General features: G+C 35.4%; 4 protein-coding genes and 1 non-coding gene across 16 annotated transcripts; 3 read left to right on the top strand and 2 right to left on the bottom strand.

The window, feature by feature from the left end:
- Nucleotides 1-735: 735 nt before the first annotated feature.
- LOC118054521 (PHD finger protein ING1) lies at nucleotides 736-5,005 on the bottom strand. The gene is made up of 7 exons (XM_035066148.2): nucleotides 4,847-5,005; nucleotides 4,650-4,721; nucleotides 3,817-4,004; nucleotides 2,577-2,640; nucleotides 2,321-2,423; nucleotides 1,138-1,309; nucleotides 736-1,055 (listed from the first exon to the last, which is right to left on the bottom strand). The coding sequence occupies exons 1-7, from the start codon at nucleotides 4,875-4,877 to the stop codon at nucleotides 945-947; spliced, it is 741 nt and encodes a 246-aa protein (XP_034922039.1). The 5' UTR covers nucleotides 4,878-5,005; the 3' UTR covers nucleotides 736-944.
- A 3,602-nt stretch (nucleotides 5,006-8,607) lies between these two features.
- On the top strand, nucleotides 8,608-8,679 carry TRNAT-UGU (transfer RNA threonine (anticodon UGU)). The gene has a single exon. It is a non-coding gene; the product is annotated as a tRNA-Thr (tRNA).
- Nucleotides 8,680-9,616: 937 nt separating this feature from the next.
- On the top strand, nucleotides 9,617-17,102 carry LOC118054522 (uncharacterized). Of its 11 annotated transcripts, none has more exons than XM_073408250.1 (15): nucleotides 9,617-9,903; nucleotides 10,005-10,119; nucleotides 10,217-10,494; nucleotides 11,179-11,414; nucleotides 12,123-12,199; nucleotides 12,564-12,723; nucleotides 12,992-13,016; nucleotides 13,421-13,510; nucleotides 13,896-14,067; nucleotides 14,911-14,984; nucleotides 15,191-15,257; nucleotides 15,994-16,065; nucleotides 16,350-16,483; nucleotides 16,573-16,646; nucleotides 16,843-17,102. In XM_073408250.1, exons 4-15 carry the CDS (start codon nucleotides 11,180-11,182, stop codon nucleotides 16,935-16,937), a joined length of 1,275 nt encoding a protein of 424 aa, XP_073264351.1. In that variant the 5' UTR covers nucleotides 9,617-9,903; nucleotides 10,005-10,119; nucleotides 10,217-10,494; nucleotide 11,179; the 3' UTR covers nucleotides 16,938-17,102. The 11 variants fall into 11 exon arrangements, with proteins under 11 accessions (XP_073264351.1, XP_073264352.1, XP_073264354.1 ...); XM_073408251.1 differs by having other exon boundaries at nucleotides 10,318-10,494; XM_073408253.1 differs by having other exon boundaries at nucleotides 10,403-10,494.
- A 1,362-nt stretch (nucleotides 17,103-18,464) lies between these two features.
- On the top strand, nucleotides 18,465-20,025 carry LOC118054523 (dirigent protein 16). The gene has a single exon (XM_035066155.2). It carries the CDS (start codon nucleotides 19,184-19,186, stop codon nucleotides 19,940-19,942), a length of 759 nt encoding a protein of 252 aa, XP_034922046.1. The 5' UTR covers nucleotides 18,465-19,183; the 3' UTR covers nucleotides 19,943-20,025.
- Nucleotides 20,026-20,187: 162 nt separating this feature from the next.
- Nucleotides 20,188-22,000, bottom strand: LOC118054524 (hydroxyethylthiazole kinase). 2 transcript variants are annotated; one of them, XM_073408256.1, is made up of 3 exons: nucleotides 21,343-22,000; nucleotides 20,727-21,143; nucleotides 20,188-20,570 (listed from the first exon to the last, which is right to left on the bottom strand). In XM_073408256.1, the coding sequence occupies exons 1-2, from the start codon at nucleotides 21,793-21,795 to the stop codon at nucleotides 20,754-20,756; spliced, it is 843 nt and encodes a 280-aa protein (XP_073264357.1). In that variant the 5' UTR covers nucleotides 21,796-22,000; the 3' UTR covers nucleotides 20,188-20,570; nucleotides 20,727-20,753. The 2 variants fall into 2 exon arrangements, with proteins under 2 accessions (XP_073264357.1, XP_034922047.1); XM_035066156.2 differs by having other exon boundaries at nucleotides 20,188-20,607; nucleotides 21,343-21,999.
- Between the last annotated feature and the right edge of the window lie 3,319 nt (nucleotides 22,001-25,319).

Genomic DNA, 25,319 nt, shown 5'->3' on the forward strand with positions numbered 1-25,319 from the left:
TCAGATGGCATTTTGAAAGAAAGAAATTCATCTAAGTGTTAAGTATTCTTTTTTACCAGCATGGTTTTACCGGAAAAACAAACACAAGAAAGAAGTTAATTCATTTGGAATTTTTTTTTTTTTAAAGATAAAAATTAAGAAAAATAGAATCTTATTTAAAATTGAAATTAAATAACATATATATAAAACAGAATTTTATGGATTTCATTTTTTGCCTATTAATTTTCTTTTTCACTCTTAAAATGCTAAATTTTTACTTCATTAAAACAAAACAAGACAAAACAAATTTTAAAACTCGTATACCTGAAGAGCTAACATGATAGTCAGGGGACCCAGGACTCGAGTCCTTATCCGATCACAGCCAAAAGAGTGAGACAAAGAGGAGTGATTCAGTTTTCTTCACGTTAAGTACATGGTAAATCTTTATTACTTTAACCTCCATCAAACAGAAGCCCAAGCCCAAGCCCAAGTCAAATGGAATACACCCATCTCAACCTCATCTCGACCACTATGACCACCGATGCTCCGTATTGATATTCTGGAGCTTACTGCCATTTAACAAATTAGAAGCTAATTTGGACTTAATGTTATGTAAGGAGAGATATCAGTCACCAAAGTTTTCTTCCGTTCTATCAGAATTATCACCAGCAATAATAATAATAATAATAATATATTTAAACGAGGATCCAATTAGCATGCTTTTTGTAACATAACAAAATTTATTGCAAATCCAAGAACATAACAATCTCAAAAAATTAATACACGGATGGATTTATTTACAATACAGATTGCTATAAAATCTCAAATTGCATGTTATGGTTGTACATATGCATAAAGCAAAACGATTCATAAAACAAGTACTAAGCAGAATTTAGGTAATAGGCAGCCCATAAAATCTCAAATTTCATGCCACGGATGTACACATACATGAACCTCACATCACATTATCTACCTCGGCGACGATTTTTCAAAGGGGCACAATCAGAGCAATACCATTTTCCTTTTACTTTTTCTTTCAAACCAACACAGCCAAAATGGAACCATTCTATCTTGCACTGCATGTTCAAAAAAGGAGGATTAGGTATTTTTGGGGATAAGACTCGAAAAAAGCAAATAAATAATAATCTGGTTACATACATCAGGGTTGTCACATGCAATCATGTCCCCATAGCTGACTTGATTGCAGAAACAGTAAGTCGGTTCATTCGGATCCACTGGCAAATCTAGTTGCATGCCTGTAGTATTTGCAAATGTTGTCGCCACTGCCACCTCTGTCTCTGTTGCTTCTTCTGTGGCAACAAGGCGTGTTCTGCATATAAAGTTTGATTTAATAATTGTAAATGTTGTTTCCTCCACAAGCGACATCAATGCCAAACTATTTCACAAATGTGCAGTTAACAAGGGATAATTAAGAAACTATGAAATCTGATTTAGCCAAAAAAGTTTCTTAATGTTTCGTGATTTGTTTTATAGTACAAAGAAAACAAATTCCTAGCAGCACCAGTGATAACAGTTTAGGCTTTGGAATGGATATATATGACAAATGAAATATATCACTGTTGTTTTGGATATGCCAAATTGTCATTATAAACCATGGAATCTCAGTCCAGGCCATGAATTTAAACAAATTTACATCATTCCTATCCTTTTTATATTCATGTTTAGTGATACTAGCTTTAGGCAGTTTCTCACAGACGGAGCTCTCTTAAGCTCTTTGACAGAGACCTGTATCCTGCAAGACAACCTGTCACTTGGCTGACATGGGGTTGATGCTCCCAATATGTTTCCCATCATCATAACAGAAAGGAATTGCATCTTTGTCAGCAATTTCATTTTCAAAGCAAGATTTCTACTTTTGGGGCAAAATATCCTAATCATTGATCTCATATTTATTTATATATCAGTGTCTTCTATTTTCAAGGCAAGAAGTCCTAATCCTGGGACTCGTGATTTTCAGTATAAAGATTTCTCTCACTATCCTTGAAAACAAAGACATTTCAGTTTTCAACACAGCGCTTCCAAAGAGAAAGTAAAATGAAGTTGAGAAGCTAAACCAACTACTATTAGATCAACTAATCATTGATCTCACATTTATTTATATATCAGTGTCTTCTATTTTCAAGGCAAGAAGTCCTAATCCTGGGACTCATGATTTTCAGTATAAAGATTTCTCTCACTATCCTTGAAAACAAAGACATTTCAGTTTTCAACACAGAGCTTCCAAAGAGAAATTAAAATGAAGTTGAGAAGCTAAACCAACTAATGTGCTTAAAGTGATAAATAAGGAAACGATGAACAAGTATAATTAGAAGAGAGATACTTTTTACGCCCTCCTCTGCCACTCTCACTACCCCTTCCAGACTTTGTACCGCCATCAAGACTTGAAGCAAGCAATGCTGGAGCAGCAGCAGCAGTATCTCTTTCTATCAAAGATTATATCATATGATCACAAAAATTTAGTAAAGATGGAGATACTAAAATGGTTGTGAAATACAAAACAAAACCTTTCAGTAGATCCTTTCATCATCAAGTATGAATAAAACAAACCCTGGGGACTGAAAATGTGTGAAAATTACCACGCCGATTGTCTTCGTCACATAACTTCAGAAACTGATCAAGTTGTTGAATGTGTGCATCTACCTGAGGCAACAATTATAAAATATGCAGTCAATAAGGTAATTTTATGTCTAGAAGTACTGCATACAAACAGAAGGGTACAAGAAGCATCACGGTGTATGATTATAATAGCGCAGATGGCAGTGACGCTTTATCTAAAAGCACTACACGCAAGCACATAGTGGGGTGGGAGTGTCATGAAGATAATCCAAATCATTAATGATTACACCAATAGGACCATTTTTCAGCATAAATGCTAAAATACCCATTCCAACAGCAATGGGAGGGCAGGAAAAGGAAACCAACTATATCCAAAATAACATCTATTCATTAAAACAAAGTAAGTTGAATCAATTTCCACAACCATATCAATGGACTACATGGCTTTTCTTTATATCTAAGAGGAATTCCTCTCCAAAAAGACATGAACAGTTATTCAAGGCAGAAAATTTGTCATTGGTCCAGTAATCACGTATCATTCACACAAAACACTTCACTCAATCTTTAACCAAATAAAAGAAGGCTTAATATTTAGTTAGAGGGTAAGGATACTGGATCTGTTTATGTAGTTAATAGATTTAAACCTGTGACTTTTGAAGTTGAAAGCTCGTCATCCTAAATGGAGGACCACTGATGGCAGAAAGCAGAAAATGTGTCCACACTTGACAAATGAAAATACTTCTATTACAAGCAAATCTTGCAATTGAGCTTTGACCCCTGAACCATTAATCTCCAATTTTCCCTTCCAGCAAACTAAGTTGAAACTCAAAAAAATCTCATAACATCTATTCACTATTTGGTACAAATAGTCAACTAATAAGAACTTGTATTACCACTGTTGAGTGCAGCTAAGCTAGGGAAACTGATGGTTATGAATGTTGGGATGCTAGGTTTTTCCAACCAAAAGATACAGAAAGCTTTGCATGAACATTTAAAGGCTAGTCAATTTGTCTGCATGTTGTGTTCTCTGCACATATCTTCTTCTTTTCTAATTGGAATTGGAAAAAAAATGGAGTGGTAAGGTAATTCCCAGAAACAAGAAAAGGTCATTGCACCAACAGAAGATGGTAAAGAGAATGAACAACTACGAATATAAGATGAGAAAAAGAGCAAGAATTGATCACATAAATCAGGTATGATGAAACACATGCCCTGAAAGGATTGATGATATATAAAGCTGAGTTACGAGATTCAACATACCAAATCATATGCTTGGACAGCCAATGCCATCTTTTCATCTGCAATCCTAATGCTATGCTTTTGCTCATCAAGTGCCTCATCTGAGAATCTGATAAGTGAAGTATTTGGTGTAATGTTTCCAGCCTTAACTCCTCGCTTAATGTCCTCTATTTCTTGTTCACATCGTTGTTCATTTTGGCGTTGAATCTCTGTTCACGTGCATTAAAACTGTCCCTTCAGAAGTGTGCTTTAAAGGAGACAAGGATTGTTTAACTATAGACAGAGAATATCGATTAACTTTTCTGTTTGAACATGCAACCAAGAAAGGGAGGCAGCGGGAACAGATGGCAAAAGGGAAAACACAGAGAGTATCACAGAGCACAGCTAAACAAGAAGGAACCATACAGCCACCCATGTTATATTGGTTTGAGCTGGTGCCAGCTTTTCCAAGCTAGTGACCTTTTGATCTTTGGGGAATTTTCCATTATCTTGGAGTTTCTGGCACTCAAGTCCTATTATGATTAAGTACAAAACGAAATCCGACATATTTTTCCTTTAGGAGGTAAAATTAACAAAATAATTAGAGTTCTCTACAAGTTATGGTTTCCTTAACCTACAGATTCAAAATGCCATACGAAAAGAACGAGCATGAGAGTAAATTCCCTCAATTACGAGTCTAATCTCCCCCTAAGCAGTCAAAACCCCCAAATAGATATTGCAGTTCTCATTAATTCAATCAATCTAGGGTATCTTATCAAATCTTAAATCGACACTTAAACCAAGCGATGGAAGATATGACAGAAACAGCGATTTAATAAACAACAAAGCACGGTTGTTTTTAGCGCGAAGCATACCCTGCAAACTTTTGTCCAGATCACGCAACAATGAGTACTTCTTTTGCAGAATATTGGGAAGCGCTTCCAGATCTGCACAACAAATCATTTTAGGGTTTACTGCCATAACTTCAAAAAAAAAACAATCAAGCATCACAGTTATGAAACTGAAACAATAACCTTAAATTCAGAGAGATAGAGAGAGAGAAAGGGATTACTGGCTTGAAATTCATCGACGAAGGAGGACATTTTAGGGTTTGTATCTGGGATTTTGATTTTTCAAGGATCCCGCCTTTAAGCCCTGGATTTTAAATACAAATTGAAATTTTAAGACAGATTTCGGATTTTAGCATCCAATTACAAAGCGGCTGGATTTGCGGTTGACGCGTGTATGTTGGCGCGTGGTTATGATATCAGGCCCGACCTGGTTTACGGTATTGTTTGTTATGGTGTTTCCGGTTATTTTTAGTGTGTTTCGATTAAAAATATATTTAAATATTTTTTTAGTTTTTAATTTTTAATTTTTATTTTATTAAAAAAAGTAACACATTAAAATAATTTAAAAACATAAAAATTAATAATTTTAAATAAAAAAAATTAATTTGTTATCAAATACACGGCCAAACAGTATCTAAGGCTTAAATTGTAGGTTAGACGAGTCAATTATTAAGTCAAGTTAATCTGGATCTATCTGTAATGATATTTTTATTCTTATTACATGTTTTTTTTTTCAATATGTCATTTTAATACAAAAAAATAAAGTAAAACAAGGTTAAAACTAAATTGTTATGTGTATGTATATTTTTTAATGAAATGATGTCTTTTAGATATTAAGAAAAAAACACTAAAACAATGGTGTTTTATATGAAAATTTAGAAAATAAAATCCTTGAAGTTTATATGAACAGGTCTTGCTCAGGTTTAGCTAGATCAATATCATTTCAAGTGTGTATGTTGAGTCATTTAAATTTGACTAATTAATTATTTACCTAGTTTTAAAAAAAACTTGCTCGAGTCAGGTTTTGAATTGGCAAGTCATGGACTAGCTAAGTGAATTGCGTCACATTTTGATATGTTAAATCATTAAAGTTTGATTGGTTTGGCTCCTTGTTTGGTTTAAAAAAACCCAGTCCAAGTCAAGTTTCAAATCAGTAGGTCAATAGATCAAACTTACTAAGCCGAGTTAGGTTTAATAACTATGAGTTAGAGCATGAGTTTCATAAGGCATTCATTTTACATTTTCAAGATACGAGGAAAAGGTACATAATATGTTACTTAGACATGGGCCCATGTTGCGCCGTGAATCTATATTTTTTCTCTTTCATGAAAAATGATGTTTAGGTGTCATAGGCTTAGGTTTTTTCAAGAAAAAAAAAAAAAAAGAAAAAACAACAACTCGAGTTAGAGACTCATTTGAACCTAATAAGTTGGTTTTATTTTAATAATGCAGTGATATTAAATGGACCAAATTTTCTTTAGAAAAAACATAACACGAAAAAAATCTCATTAGAGGTACAAAATTAGATTTAAAAAATGATAAAAAATAGCCAGAGTCAACCTGAAATATCATGATAGACATGTAACTTGGATAATAAAAGGCGATTCAACCCGAGTTAATCCACAAAAATCTGTAGCCCAAGTTGTTAGAACATGACAACCTGATAGAAAACAAATAAAATAAAACCACGATGCTAATTATAAAAAAATCTAATGTCAAACGAAGAAATTGAAAAAAAAAACAAACAATGAAATCGAATGTTGACTCGCATTAACTTTCAAATTCATAACTTGAATCATCATAATGGAAGCAACATACATGAAAAAAATCATGAAACTACATCCCCAATAAATCAAATATTAAATGATGTGATCGGAAAGAAATATATTACACGAAAAGATTCAAAACAAAAACATAACAATTAGAATAATAAGAGTAAAAATTGAAATAAAAATTAAATTAAATTAAAGGGTGACACCAAAAAATAAAAATAACTTTAATAAAAATAAAAAATAAAAAAATCGAGGACCGAATTGAAAAACATAATATATCATAAATTTAAATTGAGGAATGAAATTGAAAACCAGTAAAAAAAATTAAGAAAGAAAATGAAAATTAAAAAGAATGAGAAATGAAAAAAAAACACATGAAAAACTAGAATTGAATAATAAAATTAAAAAAAAATTGATGGTTTCACTATGTGTTTTGCTTTTTTTTATTATTTTCCATGCTTAGTTGAATACAAAATTTCCTCTCATTTGACTTAATAATTATACAAAAACCCTTATAAAAAACATGTAATTACCTTTTAACTCTTTTTTTTTTAAAATTTTAATAGTATTTTAGTTATTTCACCATATATAAAATGAGTTATTTGCTTTTCAAATTAATAATGATTAACGGGTTTTATAAAAAAACTATGGTACATCGAGTAGCTGGGATTGTTATAGAGTGTGTTTGGTATTACGGTAGCTGTTGTGGTTGTGGTTTGAAAAAAGTTGTTTTATAAAAAGTACTTTTAGTTGAGGTTGATTTGAAAAAATAAGTGTTTGGTTAAAACTGTGGTTGAAATTGAGGTTAAACAAAAAATAGTTTAATGTGTTTGGTTAAGAATGCTTTTGAAATTGAGGTTATAAAATAATTTAAAAATATATATATTAATATTGATAGTTTTTAATTTAAATATTGTAGATTTAATTATTGATATTACATCATAAAATAAATAATATTTTATATAAAATATTTTTTATTATTCCATTAAAATATCTACAATTCTGCAAATGCTACGTCATCAAGCGATCTTTGTCTAATTTATGTAGTTTTATTGAATAATATTAAATACTAATTTTTCGAATAAAATACAATTAAAATAATAAAAAATAATTTTTATTTTACTGGATCGAACCTGTTTTAATATATTTTAAGTTTTGGACCGAAACCGATTCGACCAAAATAATACAGCACGCTACACTATTAACCCGAACAATGCATCATGCTGCACTCTCCATGTAAATTAATTAGCTTCAACAGTGCAGCATGCTGCACTGTTCATGCCAATTAAATTGCGTGATGTGCAAAAGCATGGTGCAGAGAGGAAAAACGCGACAAAAAGCATGTAAATTCTGCTTCAGCAAAATCGTGTTTTTAATGCAGATAATGGTAGGGCTCACGTATAAAAATCACGGCTCATTTTTTAACTAAACACTATGTTGTCACTGTTGCATGCTAAACGCAGCCACAAACTCTTAGCCAAACGGACTCATAGTAAGCAATGAAAATAAGTCTGGATCTTCTATATTTTTCAATCTAGTTTGAGATTCATTAAATAAATAAATAACTAAAACGACGTAAGTTCAATTTTAAAATGAAGAAAATGACATGAAAATCCTTGCTATTGATTCCAATTCAAAGTCCAAGATCCGACACACTTAACAGGCCATGTTTTAAGGAACACAAGAGGACTCTATTCGAATCCAACTAAAAATGGTGCAGGTTTCACTGTTCCCAGCAGGTTTTTTCCCCCCCTTCTTCTCGGAACTTCCAGGACATTTTCAATATTTTTTTTATAAGGAAACTTCTTATAGAACCAAATCATGATGATTAGGGGAGAAATACAGATTAAACGGGAGTAGATGTTGAGCATTGAAGCAGCACCAGACCTATAAAAATAGCGACGACGAAGATGTCAGATTAGTGAGTCCTTTAATGACTTCGATCCTCTAATTAACGTGAATCCGTTAATTATTTTTTCAAATATCATTTTTCCATATAAAAATAGAAATATCAAGCGGTGTTCTACAAATGCAGTTTTTCTTTCTTTTCCTACAAAAAAAAAAGTATAAAAATAGAAAAATCAAAGGCCTTTTCCCATCTGCTCCCGCTGTTCGTGCATTCCTCTACAGAAGGTGTTCCTATTAAAGCAAGGAGGAAACTTCGTTGTTAAATATTATTTATTTATTTTTCTCCAGAAGGATTTCGAATTGCCCCTATAGCTCAGTGGTAGAGCGTCAGTCTTGTAAACTGAAGGTCCGTAGTTCGATCCTGCGTGGGGGCATTTTTGCTAACAGGAGCCCATGTTTCTGTTTTTGAGCGAAGGTTCTTCTCACCCACTCGATAGAATAGAAGCTAATCAGAGCATTCTCCTCTCTTCTTGCCAATCTATTCCGAACCACATCTCCCCACATTCCATCCTCTACAAGTTTTACCAAGTCATACTAAATTATAATATATAATCACCTGGAAAATAGGACATTCAACGATTATAGGCTCCACCTTTCTTTGTACGAAACCAATATATATATATATAAAATTCACTGGGGGAGTTGAGATGCAGAGAAAAATGAAACTTAAGAACATGATCACAATGAGAAATTTCATGTTATTTTAATAGTAACTAGTGTAGGGCAAAAAAAGAAAGAGAGAATCAAATAATTATTTTTGAGTCCACTGATCGATCTGTGATCATGACTACAACAAATCAAGCACTAAGCTAAAGAATCTGAGGAGGTTTGTCATCTTTCACCTAGCTACCTTCCTCTTGACGAAACCCTGCAAGTCTATAATTTCTTTCTTTCACTGTTATTATTTATATCTCATTTCCTCGCACCCAAGAAGGAGTTTTCTCGTGGGTTAAAAGCACCTCTTTTGTGTTTTTGGCAATGTTTTTGTGGTTACATTGTGATTTTGAAGAAACCTGATTTTTAAATTATTTATAAATAAAAAATAATTTGAAAAACGATTAATACTTACGACGCCGAACACTGCTGAAGAAACATTTATAGCTTCGAGCACCGTGTCACCAGCCTTAACGGTACGCGGAAGTCGTACAAGCGCGTATTAAATGCCCCCTCCCCTGACCCTCCAGAAGGCACGCGGCTGGAGCTAGCTAGACTGAGAGGGACGTTTAAATTTTTTTGTCAGAGATGGGCCATAGTTTCCTTGGCCATGTCTTGTTTGTCAATGACCTCAAGTTTCTTTCAAACAATCTCGAATGTCTTGTTCCTGTGTAGTCGGTTTCGTATTATCTACGTCTTATTTCCAATTTGAACGGAATCCGGTATTTTCTTGAGTTAACCCTCCATAATACATCGGCTAATATCATAATAACAGGAGAGATTTACTTGTAGGGATGGTAAAAGAAACCGGACGCCACCCGTTAACGTGAGCTTGCAATTAACCGGTGAAAGTCTCTGTTACGTTGGGTACTATGAGACTTTCTTATACGTAACGTCTGTCGAGCAGTGACCTCCTTTCTTCAAGGAATTAATCCCTGTGAAAAGTAAGTTTTCAGTTTCATCCAAATCATTAAAAAAAGGTCGCCCCTCCTTCTTAGTTGTTTCTTTCCAATTTTCCTAACATGCATGCCCTTGTTTCTTCAAGGTTTCTTCTCGCTTCTTAGCTGTATGGACACTACTTGAGGTTAAAGTGACATTGAAGATTCTTCAAACCTCGAAAAGTCAAAAAAGGACAAGAAGGAAAAAGATGATCACATAGAGTAAATTATCCTTAAATATTGAAGAGAAATCCATGTAACAAATGTGCAATGCTATGCATGTGATTAAATAAATATTCTTTCTATAATGTTTGATTAGGGGCTCTCATGACATCATCGTGAAAATGGACACAGGCAAACTGTTCAAATATCCAACGGCTATGAGCCCAAGAAACCTGTTAATTTTGGGTTTTCTTGCAGATAAAAAGTGAACCAATACACGGACTTTTCTGAAGAGTAGTGACTTATGGAGATGTTTCTTTTTTTCCTTTTTCCCTTTTGTAAGTTTGTATAAGAAGTGAAGGAGGAACTGCTTCAGTGACTTTTGTTCTGCCGATGAACAACGAACCCCAAACTGCATTCTCCGTGCCAAGGAAGGTTAGATTTTTTTCAGAATGTCAGAATTCTCACTTAGTTTGTGCTCTCTTTCCTCACATTATTACTGGCCAGCATTGCTTAATCATTTACTGGGTTGCTCACAAGCCAACTTCTGTATATCTGCTAAGTTTTCCGAATCTCAATTTTCTTCGAGTTCATTACTTTCCAGTGTTATGTACCTGCATTTTGGTTTCCATGGTTCTGTGCATAAGTTAGTTGTCAGCTAGAAAACACAATCAATACATCAAGTTATCAGCCATTTCCCATCCACAATTCAAAATTTAATTGTATTACTATAGAATATATAGCGTCGCTTTGATATGGCTCACTGTTGGAGCAAGGTCCTAGCTTTGAGTTTGAGTGCTCCAAAGTAATACATTTCAGTACTTCTCTAGTACCAGTTTAATTGCATTTTTTTCAAGGGATCTTTAAAACCTTCAGCTGCCATTCTGGGTTGTTTGTGCAATATTAGTGGAATACCAGGTCTTTTAAGCAGGAAATTTGTCGAATTCGCAAAGAAATCTTGATTTTGTTTATTTTTTTTTTTAAAATGAAACTTGGGATTTCCTCTTTGTTTTTAGTTTCATCTGGATGCAACATAACAATGTTAGCATCGAAAGTGTTGAAAGTCACCCGTGATGAATTAATTAATCAACTTGTACACTGTATTACTTGAAATTGCAGAATGGACCCGTATGCTAGACCAGCTGAAGCAGGGGCAGTGAATATAAGACCAAGCAATTCCGGGGTTCCCCAGGGGGGAGTGAATAGTCCATTAGAGCAAAAGAGGATTGATTATTCAAGAGAAAAGAAAAAGACCCTGCAAGCTCGTTATATATACGGCATCATCTTCTTGATCATAAATCTTAAAGCTTGGTTTTTTCGCGATTATGGGCAAAGGGTTCTATCTCATTTCTATAGTGAGTCAATCATCTTCCCTTTCCATGACTTGTAGCATTCTTTTACTTCTAAATGAATCATTTTTGGTCCCTGAGATTGCCATAAATCATGCAAAAGTTGCGATACATCATTTATTCATTGATATTATCACTTCAATTGGTATCTATAATATTATGTCAGTGTCCACACTAGCTTGAATCTTTTGATAATGTCTTTCAAATGACTAGTAGCATTGTATAGTTTCCCCCGTTAAGATTTCTGGCGAAGGCCTATGGTTGCCGTTTCTCTTTTGGTACTAGTTACTTTGAGGCTGCATTCTCAGTTTACTTGAATATTCGGAGGATTACGTGATAACAAAAATTATCACATGTTAGCTTTAGGAATGTAGTATGCATCCCTGGATCAGTTAATGTAAAGAGAAAATTAGCATATATGAAAGCAATGCTTTCATGAATTATATCCAGTGATTACTGCCATTTATAAGATACTGCATTCTGCTGTCACCGTGCTCCATATTTTATATTACCTATTGCAGCTTTTAGCTCTTTGATTCTTAGTTTAACTTCATTATTACTCAAAATTAAGTCCAAGTTAAAGGTATTTTCATGTATTTTTCTATAAATTTGTTTTTGGGCTTCTGCCGCAGATGTGAATTTGTTGCAGAACCTGTGCTGAAATGAAAGAAATATTACTTGAATCTTTATTTTACTTGTTAATATCTTTTGCAGATATAAAAGCTTGTGGAATTGACGGACAAGATTGCTGTCATACATTGGGCGTTCTTCGTGTGAGTTTAGGATGCTTTGTATCTTTGTTTTAACAGAACAATGACTTTAATTGTTCTGAATTCTCACATGTTCGATGCCTTACATCATTATATATCATTGCTTAATTGCCAGAATATTGCTACTTGGTTCTATAATGCAGAAATGTTGGCTAAACTTAGATTTTTTTTTATTTCTCCTCATTTAGGAGGAAGATTTTGCCTTTCTTTCCTTACCCTTCCTTGCACAGTTTAATCTTTATGTTGCTTCTTAGATCTCTTATGCAATGTTTATGGGAATGGACATGCAGGTAGCTACAAAGACAGAAACAGTCCGTCTTCTATTTTTGATATCTATTCTGGTGTTTCTATATTTTTCATGTAGCATCCTTGACATCAAACTCAGATATTTTTCTCTGTTATGTTTTTCACCACTATAAAAACAAGAAAATTATACGAAGCTCGCAGTAGTTGGCATTCAGGATGGTGGGCAGTGAAGCTTGTTCTATTGATTGTATCAATGGCAGTACCATTCTTCCTCCATTCAAAATACATTCAAATATATGGTATGTCTAACTAGAGAAAGTTCTCTGAGTCTTGAAATTTTAGGCCCACTCTGTGCAAATTTTACGTTTAAAACTGTATCAGATGATTGATAATAAAGCTAACTTGCTTATAAGAAGTTTCCCCTTTAATCTCTGTCAGCTGGGATAGTGCTGCAGCTGAATTTTTGTCTCTTCCTTTACAAATTTTGAACTGCCTCCGTATATTGTCAACTTGCTTAGCATCAGGAAATGTAATATTGTTTAACAAGCTCATTGCTATTTCTTACAGGAGAATTTGCTAGAGTTGGTGCTGGGTAATCTTCTGATCTTTTCTTCAATCTAATCTCAAGAAATAGAATTTCATCCTATGACAATTTCCAGTTTTACACATCATTCACTAACAATAAACAATGTGGTACCATTTAAGACAGACAAGTACCGCTTCTTTTAGTTTGTCTTGTCTCTAGAACAATCCATCCTTTCCCTGCTAATAACAAAAGTAAAAATCTGAATTTGTGGCCGGCTAACAAGAACTTGCTGATTTTCTTGTTGTGGACATACGAGGTCTTGATTTCTGTAAGGGGAATATTTTATTTCAAACCGATGAGCCATCCGGTTCTATATTTAAATTACCACTGGGATTGCTAAAACTACTTTTAATTTGTTACCTGGAATGCGCATTACAAGTAATAATTGGTGTTTTGTTGTTGTGCTGCAGAATTTTTCTTGTTCTTCAACTTGTAAGCGTAATTGAGTTCATCACCTGGTGGAATAATTACTGGATGCCTGATGAACAAGAGAAGCAAAGGTATATGTTTCTCATTCACTACAAATGCCTTTATGGTTTGGAAACAAAAATCTACAATCGACCTTTTAAGGATTTTGACTACAGCATGAATCTAGAATTGGAATGCTGCTGGATGCCCCAATCCCGATTGGGATTTATGGTATCAGAGCAAAAGAATCTAAAAGACAGGGAGGTGGGGTGTTGGATTTACACCCTGAAAGTTGAACAATGGCTAATGGGCTGGATAAGTTGAACGAATCCCAGTTTTCTGATTCTCAGTTTCTTATGACCTAAAGCATGTGTAATGCAGAACTTGAATTTTTTTCTCATGTTTCATGGTACCGTGAAACTTTGTTCCCATTTTTATGTAAGCAAATGAGAATTCTGTGATAATGTCTTTTGGCAGTTGCTCCCTTGGATTGTTCATGTCAACAATTTTCTATCTTGCTTCTGTTTGTGGAATTGTGGTGATGTACGCTTTCTATGGACGGAAAGTTGAATGTTCCCTAAACATATTCTTCATTTCATGGACTGCCATTCTTCTTATAGTGATGATGGCTATGTCCTTACACTCAAAGGTATGTCCTTTTATCTGACTGCACATTTATATGCGTTGGACACAGGGTAATCATTTTAAAGATACGAGTTTCCATGATCAAGTAACCTTATCTGTTCTTTGAATTAATCTAACATGTCTGCCACTAAGAGATGGATGATATGAGAAACCACCCATTGATTAGGAGTGCCAGTGTAAACTACCCAACTTCTTAAATTTTCCAAACTGTTGTATGAGATAAAGTTTGACCGAGGTCCACCCATTGATTAAGAGTGTCAGTGTAAACTACTCAACATCTTAAACTTTCCAAACTGTTATATGAGATAAAACTGATTGAGGTGCAAAAACCTCGTTATGGTCAAAGGGACAGTCAATTGATGTTCAAATTTGTCCGATCAGGAAAAAAAAAAGAAAAAAAATCTGATATCTCCTTTATCCATCACTTGGGATTGGCCAAGCTAAGAAATTTAATGGGTGCAAGCACATTAGAAATCTACATTGCTAAGTACGGACAAGTTCCCCCAGGTATTGCGGGATAAAATGTTCCATTCCTGCAGCGTTTCTGACACCAGAAGCTGCGACTCTTATTCTTTGTTAAAGATAATTGAGGGGCAGCTAGTTTAATCTGTTTAACAATCCTCACTTTTACAAATGAACTCACATCAAGGAGTACATACTTCAGATTTGGAATACGTGTGCTTTGGAATGTTTTCTATCATAGCTATAGAATTACTAATCTGCAATTTTTTTTGTGATACATAAGCTTCTCTTTTTATTTGACTTGGTGTTGTACCAGGAATCTGGTCAAGAAGTTGTCTTCTGCTCAGGTTTTACATATGAAAATCTGCTGATTCATTTTGTACAGGTCAATAGAGGCCTTTTGTCTTCTGGGATTATGGCTTCATACCTTGTCTTCCTCTGTTGGTCTGCCATAAGAAGGTAGGATATTGGCACCAATGTTGTTCCATAAAGGAACGGATTGAAGTTCTTACCTTTAAATCTCAAAACATCTTGCCTTCAAAAATCTTAATTAGTTGCTTTTCTTTTCACACTCGAAATTCTGACGTTTTTAACTGACTCAAAACTTGAAGATTTTCTCCAGCAACATGATACTAATTTCTGCAATTACCTCGTTGGCTTTACAGTGAACCCGCCAGTGACTATTGCAACAAACAAAAAGTAAATGGAAATAGTGACTGGACCACCATACTTGTAAGACCAAACAATATCTCTGCTTTCTCTTCAATATCTCTTGTTCGGTGTTTCCAGAACAGTTGTGCTAAATCATGTTTTGGCTTTTACTTGATGTTGCTTGATTCTGCAGCTCTGTTTTTGTGGACTTGCAAATAATAGTTCCAACTCCAACTATTAACTTGATAATCATGGACACCACTGAGGCATCATTTGTTAAGCATGGCAACTAAATATAACCTCCTTGTCATTTAGTATCACTAAAAAGGGAGATATGTAAAAGGAGGGTCTTGGCCTCTTCGCTCCATAGCATAGTGGTAGAAACTTTACATGTTGGTCTGGGCATTTTCAGCATCACTATAATCATAGTGATACAGCCTCCTCCCTCAAAATCAAAGTTCTCTTGCAGTCAATTCTATCAGAAGACAAAAGCTCACGTGCAAACTGTAAACAAGACCATTTAAATTTGCATTTGCATGCATAAAATACGACGGGGCAGACATTGCACCACCGGCCTGAATTAAATTAGATTGGAGTATGACAATTATCATTCTTTGAAAACTCATAACTGATTCTTTATCTATTCTTTAAGAGATATAGACGCACCATGCATGTATAACTTGCACTACTATCTTTGTTGGTGTTGTACTGCATATCTTTGATTTGTTGCATCAGCATCTCAAGATCCTGTGTCCTCCTAGCTATTTGTATCCATTTTTCGATCCACTTATGTTTGTGTTATTTTGTTTTCTTCCAGAGTTTCCTGTTCGCAATTGGTGCCATTGTTATGGCCACATTTTCCACAGGAATTGATTCACAATCATTTCAGGTGAATTGCTTTCCTCTGTTGAAGTTAGCACTGCAAAGTTAGATCATTCAATTCCATTTCAAGTCAGTGAATCCCCAATCACACTGTAAAAGTAATTGATTTGGTTGAGATGGATCAAAAAACATTTACCAATTCCTATCCTCGTTAGTTTCTTAGCAATTTACCAGTACATGAGCAAAACTATAACATGAAATAATGCTGCGCTATGACTGCAAGGGGTTGACAATTACTTCTGGTGTCTGTCATTTTGACAAGAGATAGTTTGCTCTTCACATGTTCTTCAGTTCCGCAATGATAATGTTCAAGAGGATGATGATATCTCTTATGACTATGGGTTTTTCCACCTTGTATTTGCTTTCGGGGCCATGTACTTCGGAATGTTATTCATCAGTTGGAACCTCAACAACTCAGCAAGAAAGTAAGGGAACTAGATTTCTGAACTCCTCCAGTCATCACATTATTTTTTATGAACTGAATTTCTTACCTAAATCACTTTAACCGTTCAAGGTGGAGCATTGATGTTGGCTGGGCAAGTACATGGGTGAAAATCGTGAATGAGTGGTTTGCAGCAACAATATACAGTAAGTGAATCTATCCACCGGTGTTTTTCCTTCAGATTGATTATGTGATGGAAATTTATCATTCCCTCGGTCGAGTCCTACTCTAAAATTTTCCAAGTTCCCACATGAATGGAACCATAACTTTAGAGGTCTTGAATCATAATTTCCCCCCCGAATAATCTCTGTTTTTCCTGGTTCTTTTTTCTGTCTTGTGCAGTATGGAAGTTGATTTCCCCAACTGTAAGACAGACCAAAGTCATGGATCATGAAGATTCAGTTAGACAGACTGTTGTTAATGTAGCCTTGCCGTGATCTCGTTCAGCAGTTGAAACTGTAGCATATCTCCCTTGCACTTAGGTTTATCTTGTTATTCTCTCATCATTTATTTATAGGCAGATTCATGGCGCCCTAAGCTCAAAACCCAAAGAACGCGAAAAACCACAAAATCAATGGATCATGTACCATTTTTTGCATCTAGTTAACCCTGATTTCCTTTCCCGCAATAAGCATTCCCTCATCTCGTGCGTGTCTTTGGGAACTCAAGGACTCAAAAGTCAAATCGGGCATTGAATATTGTATGCATGGAAATCTGCAAGAAATCCGAGTCAGCGTATGCAGGCTTCATGTTTGTTGATTAAGGATGAACTGTGTAGAGACAGCTAAAATTGTCAATTGCCTGGACCATTTCACATTTGACCTTCTAATTATACTAACAAATGACCTTTTTTTCTTCCCCAACAGTGAGATTAAGCTCCACTTCCATTGAAAAATTGGGTTTTAAGCAACCTATCCTATTACCCACATCTAATTGATACTTTCACAAAAAATAAAATAAAATAAAATAAAATTCTTTGCAGCCATTTCTAAGATTCGAATTCTGGATGATAATATTTGAAAGTGGAAGAGCATGCTCACTCGCTATCCAAGCTAAGCCCCCAAAGGTCTTGGTTTTGTCAGCTTTTGCCACATGCTCGAAGTAACATGACAGATTATTGAGCAGTCAGTTAGCTGGTGAGCATATAGAGATGGAGTGGTAATGGAGAACATCACAATCTGGAAAGGTTCTGATTATGTGATCTCCGGTGGATCCCCATATAACAGTGCTTTTCAACTACTCCCTGAATGCCATTTGTATTTAAAGAATATTCATGAAACATCCAGCTAACGAGGAAACCTGTGCCGGAAGAATTTTAAAGAAAAAATAAAGCTGAAAAAAAAAATGTTCTTGTGCGATCCAACTAATAAAGAATTTCTGCCAAATGAATTTTGAAGGAAGAGAAAAGCTAAAACAAATATTCACAGCACAATCCAAATAAAAAAGAACATATGCCATAAGATTTTTATATTTGGATCAAGAATTTTAAGGCTCATCAACTTCCCTTCCAACATGCCAGTTAAAATTGGAGACAAGCCATTCAAATATTCTAAGGTTCATCAACTCTTATTTTCATACCTTTTATCACTCTACAACATTGCCCCAGGAGGAAAAAGAGCTTTAAAACAAACAGATTACAGCACTGAAATGGAATGTTAGCTATAACAATTGCAAGATAATAATATTTTTCTCTCGTGTTTTGAGCAAATTTCTCAACAACCACCCGCTCCAGATCTAATCTTAGTAGGGATCAACAGAACAATTATCACCTATTTGCACCGACTCCACAATGTAAACAGTGAAGCATGACAGAAAACTCTAAAAAGGCAGCACCTCATAATTCCAAAGATTGTATCTTATGCAAACATGTTAGACAATACCTGATAATGGCTCATAGAGTTTTGAATGCGGACCGTAGATTGTGTGGGAAGATTCTATTTTACAGTCGAACATGGGCATGGAATTTTTCAGAGAGATAGGTTGCAAATTTACAGTTTAGCTTTCCTATCGACAGGATTCGGTAATCTCATAATTCGCAAAATATTTTGATCAATGCAGAAAAGAATTCACAGAGCACTATACAGTTGCAGTTGAAATGAATGCCAAGAGTTGCAGACAATATAAACAAACACTAAAATATCATGATGTTATCTGGGAACAGGGCAGCAAATTTTTTCATCTTTGGCAAAAACACGGTCCAAACTAGCATAGAAGGCCAGCCAGTATGGTTTCCCTTAAATGAGAGCCTTGAAAGGGAGAGAGTTCAGAGTTAGGACAAACTCGCAAAACACCAACTACTTGTCACCTTTATCTACCTATAACTAAATCAGTCCAGGGGAAAAGACTAATGATTTCAAATGGGTGTAATTTGACCGGTTGATTTTGTTGGTGATCCATAATGTTGAAGAACTTATTGTGTACGGACTCCACTTCTGAGTATTAGATATATTTCTAAAGAAAATGAAGATATACCCAAAACAGAATGACTTCCACTTCCCATAAGGCCACAACTAACACACTCCAACTACTTCAACATCTCTGAAGCCTCACAGCTATTATCTCAGTTTTTTCATAACCTTCTATTTAAACATCAAGAACTACAAACCAGTTGCATACTCCTTCAAGGTCCTCCATCTACCACATCTGACAGACTTCCAGGAATCTCATATACAAAAATCACAAGATGTTCAAGATATCATCTCCATATTTTTTCATTGCAGTGCTAATTGCTGCCCTACACACAGCAATATATGTGGCTGCCATCGAACCAGTACCAGCTGGAGGAGAGCCTGTTCTTGAGCTGTACATGCATGACATTCTAGGGGGCAGTAACCCTACAGCAAGGCCAATCACTGGTTTGCTAGGGAACATATATAGTGGCCAAGTACCCTTTGCAAGGCCAGTAGGATTCGTTCCTCCAAAAGGTGCAGTAGCCATCCCCAATTCCAATGGTGCCCTTCCAACAGTTAATGGTCTCAATGGCATTCCACTAGGAACTGGCTTGGCTGGTACGACTTTTGCAGGACATCCTAATGGTCAGAACACAAATGGCCAGATCCAAACCCAAATTGGACCAGACGGATTGGGACTAGGCTTTGGAACGATCACTGTCATCGATGACACTTTGACCAACAGCCCCGAGTTAGGGTCACAACAACTGGGAAAAGCTCAAGGAGTTTATGTGGCTAGTTCTGCAGATGGGAGCACACAGATGATGGCATTTACAGCCATGTTTGAAGGGGGAGAATTTGGTGATAGCCTAAACTTTTATGGCATATACAGGATTGGTAGCGCAATGTCACGTTTGTCGGTGACTGGAGGAACGGGCAAGTTTAAGAATGCTATTGGGTTTGCTGAAGTACGAGGACTTATCCCATCAGGTCAAGCAGTCACGGATGGTGCAGAAACATTACTGAGGATCGCTGTCCATTTGAAATACTAAGAATACAAGTTAATTGGATTAAATGTTGGTTTGTTGGCGTGAAAATTTATGTGGTCATGGTTTGTGGTTTCTCTTGGTTAATACACTCATACTGTCAGATGTATTAGACAATGCAACTGAAATGTTGAATATGAAAATATTGTTGATTTTCCCTATGAATATAAAAGATTTCATACTTCAAATCCGTATATCACCAGAAAAGCCAAACAAATTGCAAAAAAGGAAAGAGAAAGTAAACAAGAACATAAACCAACAGTAATGACGCACTTTAGTATGTGCTCAACAGAGACATCTGAGTCCGACCCGGTAACTAGAGGTACAAATCTAAAGAAAAAGCTTACAAAATTCAAGCTTTTCTGAAACACCAAGCTCGTGTTTGAGATGACAACAATAAAAAGGGAAATTTCTTTACTGAATGAACGCCTTAGAAAAGAGTAATGGTAATATGCCAGATTTCACACTAAGAAGTACCAAATCAGCGTATGTTCTCCATGAATTTGATAAGTTCTTTATGAACAATTGTAGCAGACAAGGATGACAGCATCCCTTTCCCACGAGGGATGGAAGGAGGACAAACCATCCCAGGCAGCAATTCAGAATCCACACAAGATGACAGCAGCTCATTTTTCTAAAAAACTGTGAATGATCAGTTACCAGATCATTGCCTGATAGAAAACATTTATTGCGGTTAAAGTTGTAAAGGTCGGTCAGTTATTGTATCACTAATCTATGAGCACTAATACAGCTCAAAATCTCAAATAGATTGTTTTATTCTTTGACATACCATCTTTATAGCGCTCCACCAGTGTCATCATAGACTGGTAACCTTTAAGCGAGAAGATACAGCAGCTTGATCAAGATTATACAGGGAATCGATCAGGTGCATTCTCAATGAAGCAGGACCTTTGGCCATGTCCATTCCCATCTCCCCAGCAATGCCAAATATGGACAATGCTGAAGCTGTGGCTTCCAAAGCATGCATTGGATCGACAGCAATGAATGCAGCAATAAGGGCAGTGACAGCACATCCTGTTGCTGTGATCTTTTGCATCATGGAGACTCCATTATGAGCACCAACAACCCGGTGGCCATCTGTAATGATATCAACAGCACCTGAGACAGCAACTATGGCCCCACTTGACTGAGCCAAGGACTTTGCTGCTTCCATTGCATCCATTGACTCATGAGAGCTATCTACACCCTTGAAAATGAAACTCAATCATGAAGTTGAAATTAACATAAAAACGCAAAAGAAATTGACACAAAATTGAAGACTCCCATGTTGTATTCATCCAAGGAAAAACAATTTCAAGCAAGGCAATTCAAGTTTTGCAATTTTCACAATGGTGCTGAATTGAATTGGTCTTTTATAAATTCACCTGTAAGGAAATATCCAATACCTTAGTGGCTCCTAAAGAAGCCTTAGAAAGAGCAATAATCTCGGACCCATTTCCTCTAATAACACTGGGATTCAACCCCACAAGCTCCAAACAAGCCTTCAACCGGAAACGAGAAGCTCCGGCAGCAACAGGGTCAAGAATCCAAGGCTTCCCTGCTTTATTAGCTACCAGAGCAGCTTCCCTCATGGCCGGTAACCAGGCAGGAGAGAGCGTGCCCACGTTAATACAAAGCGCGTGGATATGGGGAGTGAAGTCTTGAATTTCTTCTATTGAGTGGATCATGGCTGGTGATGCACCAGCAGATAAGAGAGTGTTGGCCATCAGGTCCATTGAAACAAAATTGGTGATGCACTGTATGAGTGGAGATTGGTCACGGAGTTTGGAGAGAAGGGTCCAGGCATTAAGGGCCCACGAGTTCTGGTCTTGTTCTTCGTTGAGGTTGCTGGGCTCCATGGATTTCTTTTATGCTTCTTTCTCTCTGTGCGTCAAAAAAGGCTGTATATTTCTATGTGGATTATTATTTGTTTTGGGGGTGTCGCTGCTTCTGCTGATTATGGTTTTTCCTGGATGGCCGAGGAGACAGGAAGGGAGTTGCAGGTGGCAGAGTTAGGGTTCAGGTAACCAGTGGCCTGCTGTTGCAGTCTTGCATATGTACCAAAGATTGGGTGGGATCCACTTTTTGTAGGAGAAAGTACAGATCATACTCAAAGAATAACATGTTCTGCAAATCAGCCCCAGGCTAAAAAAGTGCGACCTCCCCTTGAATTTTAAGTCATGTGACATTGGATCCCTCAACTTCTAATCCTCAATTTGACCCCTCTCAGCTATAAATGTTCATGCATGTTTGTAGCCCAGATGAAGTTGGCAAAGATTCCAAATTTTCCTTCATTTTTCTCTAGTTATTTCTACCATCATCGATCAAGCCTTGTTAACTTGAACTTTTATTACAATACGAACTTTTAGACATCTATTTCTTAACGTGAAGAGCAACATATAGCTGTCTTCGATTTATTGAAGAGTGATCAGAACAGTCAACATGTTATTCCTCGTTCTTTTTCTGTCGTGGATTCAAATTCAACCAGGCAGTCGACGGATTAAGGCGGAAAGAAGATTTTCAAGTTCGAGTCTAATTGATATATATTCTCTTCACGCCAAAGGGTACGTGCCACGGAAATGCTAAATAACTGTGTGTTCATAAGCCGCTTCTGAGTGACAAGATCATGTCTTTCCTCTAATTCCCTACAGACACTATTAATCTACTTGATAAACACACCGAACAAATTGATATCTTATACTACCGATTCTATGAGAAGTAGAAAAGAGATTCTTTCATGGTTACATCTTGTTTAGATAAGTGATGATTCTGATGCTTGGCGTTTTCTTTTTCCAAATACAATTCTGAATTTTTAACATTAAACTTGAAGGGCATGTACAAGAGAAATAAAATAAAAAAACAGCAAGAAGAAATGGATCACGTTAAGAATTCAGATGATTCACTTCAGATTATTCTACCTAGGAATCAACACAATTGATAGAGTCGCAAATGCTATCCCTGACACATTTTTCACATATAGTAGATACAATTCTTTTAATGGAGGTGTCCAACAGTAATCTATTTTGTCATCAATCACAAATAACAAGTTCTCTATTATTAAAATACAATTTACATAAGCAACATATAATATATTCAATCACAAATAAAAAATATGCATTGACAATTAAAATTATATAATATTTTATTAAAAATTAAATTAATTATATATCTATTTATAATCATAACATATAATAATATGTGATTATATATAATAATTTCCTTAACTCATCCAACTCGAGATCAAGTTTGTAATATCCATGTAGGTTTAAGAATGATCAATATCATCATAACTCGTGGTTAGACTTAGGATACTTGTGGACGAGGTTGAGATGCTCTTGGACGGGATAACATTACCAACATTCCTACAATAAACAATTATATTTTCTGCTAATGCTGCTTTAAGACACTAAATCTCCCAATCTCTTGAAGTCAGCCATGATATAAATTAAGCGTGATGTTGGCTACAATATATCTCATCTCATCGACGTCTTTATAGATAATCATTGCTGCTTTTCGAGCTTCTCAAACCAAATAATTAATCTATATACATACATTAAAAACCAATTAATAATCATTATTCATAATAAAATACAATTCACATAAATAAATACACACTCAAACAAAATAATAATAATAATAATAATAATAATAATAATAATCATGTACAGTCCTTTTGAAATAAAGTGAAATATTTATGCAGATGCAGTTGACATTTTAACATGCTAACGTGGTAATTTAATGGCTGCATGAATATATATTTTATAAAATCTAATAGAAACACTTGATTAGAAAGAGAAAAAATAAAATAAAAAATTATACATTTAAATTTAATAAAAAATAAAAATCTATACACTCAAATAAAAAATAAATGAATTTACACACCAGAATTATCATTCTCCAAAAGAAATCCAATTAAGATCAAGTATCACAAATAAAAAATCTTGGCCGAAAATAGCTAGAGGCTTGTAGATTCATGGAAAAAACAAAAAACTTGAAAAATATTGTTTTGTTTAAAATTACGTGAATTTAAATGTAAATATTAATCGAGCCTCTTTTTTCTTTGTTTCTTTTTTTCACTTCTCTTGGGGGAATAATTTAAACTCTTGGCTTTTGTTAGAGAGATTTTCTCTTCTGATCGTGTAACTGAAAATCAGAGAGAGAATTCCTCTTCTCAATCAAAACCGATTGATCTCTCTAACCGCTTTATTTTGGTTAATCCATCCAGATTAATAGGGAAAAATCCCACTTTCTCCCAGTTATTTTTCAAATCAAGAGCAGCGTAAAGACGACACGGATATTTAAAACCCGTTATTCTTCAGGGAATCTGAGATATTATAGGGTTTCATACAAATATTTACTCCGATATACTAACCGGGAAATCTCAAATCTTCACTTCCCTGTAAATTGCCGACACATTTGCAAATCTTTAATCTCTCTCAACGTCATAAAAAGATAACCAGCCCAGTGCTCAGTTTGGTTGATCCTTTCAAGACAAGAAAAAGATCGAGCAAAAGTCATTGATTGATCGAATAGCTAGCTAGCGATGCAATATAGAAATAGAAGGAGCAAGCTCTCTTGTGCCCTGGAGATGCTTTCTCTAGACCCTCTTCCATACAAAGCTCTTCTCTTTCTCTTTGCCATGATCTTTCTTCTTGTGACATCTATGCATTCCTTTGAGGCTGAAGGTCCAGAATATCGGATGACGTTCCAATGGGTGCTTCCTGCCACGCCTATAACCATGCTGTTTATCATACAATGTTTATCTTCATTCAAAGGCTTGTTTGGGAAGCAAATGATGACCAAACCCTACTTGTCCTTCGAGAGAATGTCACCGTGGTTTGTGGCTGTTTTGATCGTTCAGTTGCTTGTTATGGCACAGTACCAATCATCTATACACCGAAGATGGCCTGTTAGGTTTTAATGTATTTGTGTGTGTATCCCTCTTTGTACGTGTTTTTCATGCAATATATGTCTTCTTGAAAACTGTAAATTTAGGTTTTTTATTTGTGCGAGGGGCTCGAATTGTAAATTAGGGTTTTGATTCTTTATTTTTTCTTTACACGAATGTTGACTGTGCAATCTGATTGTTTCCTGATTTCTTGGTTTTTAATAAATTGTAATATATGGAGAAATCAGATCTGATTGTTTCCTGATTTCTTGTTTCTTTAAGATCGCTCATTTGCCTCGTAAGATGCAATTTTCGTGGTTGTTGCAAAAAGTACTAAAACCCCCTCGGTGACTGGAGGAACGGGCAAGTTTAAGAACGCTATCGGGTTTGCTGAAGTACGAGGACTTATCCCATCAGGTCAAGCAGTCACGGATGGTGCAGAAACATTACTGAGGATCGCAGTTCATTTGAAATACTAAGAATACAAGTTAATTG

The sequence above is a fragment of the Populus alba genome, chromosome 3 (genome assembly GCF_005239225.2).
Source record: "Populus alba chromosome 3, ASM523922v2, whole genome shotgun sequence".
Taxonomy (NCBI): domain Eukaryota; kingdom Viridiplantae; phylum Streptophyta; class Magnoliopsida; order Malpighiales; family Salicaceae; genus Populus; species Populus alba.

What these genes read in the sequence shown, in the direction of transcription:
- LOC118054522 (XM_035066150.2), top strand. Translation starts at nt 10,815, where the DNA reads ATGGCTCACTGTTGGAGCAAGGTCCTAGCTTTGAGTTTGAGTGCTCCA. An exon ending in TGTTGGTCTGCCATAAGAAG is followed by an intron (nt 14,985 to 15,190) that starts GTAGGATATTGG and finishes TTGGCTTTACAG; the next exon opens with TGAACCCGCCAGTGACTATT. An exon ending in CTCAACAACTCAGCAAGAAA is followed by an intron (nt 16,484 to 16,572) that starts GTAAGGGAACTA and finishes TAACCGTTCAAG; the next exon opens with GTGGAGCATTGATGTTGGCT.
- LOC118054523 (XM_035066155.2), top strand. Translation starts at nt 19,184, where the DNA reads ATGTTCAAGATATCATCTCCATATTTTTTCATTGCAGTGCTAATTGCT.
- LOC118054521 (XM_035066148.2), bottom strand. Translation starts at nt 4,877, where the DNA reads ATGTCCTCCTTCGTCGATGAATTTCAAGCCA. An exon ending in TGACGAAGACAATCGGCGTG is followed by an intron (nt 2,424 to 2,576) that starts GTAATTTTCACA and finishes AATCTTTGATAG; the next exon opens with AAAGAGATACTGCTGCTGCT. An exon ending in GGCAGAGGAGGGCGTAAAAA is followed by an intron (nt 1,310 to 2,320) that starts GTATCTCTCTTC and finishes CTTTATATGCAG; the next exon opens with AACACGCCTTGTTGCCACAG.
- LOC118054524 (XM_073408256.1), bottom strand. Translation starts at nt 21,795, where the DNA reads ATGGAGCCCAGCAACCTCAACGAAGAACAAGACCAGAACTCGTGGGCC. An exon ending in CTTCTTTAGGAGCCACTAAG is followed by an intron (nt 21,144 to 21,342) that starts GTATTGGATATT and finishes TTCATTTTCAAG; the next exon opens with GGTGTAGATAGCTCTCATGA.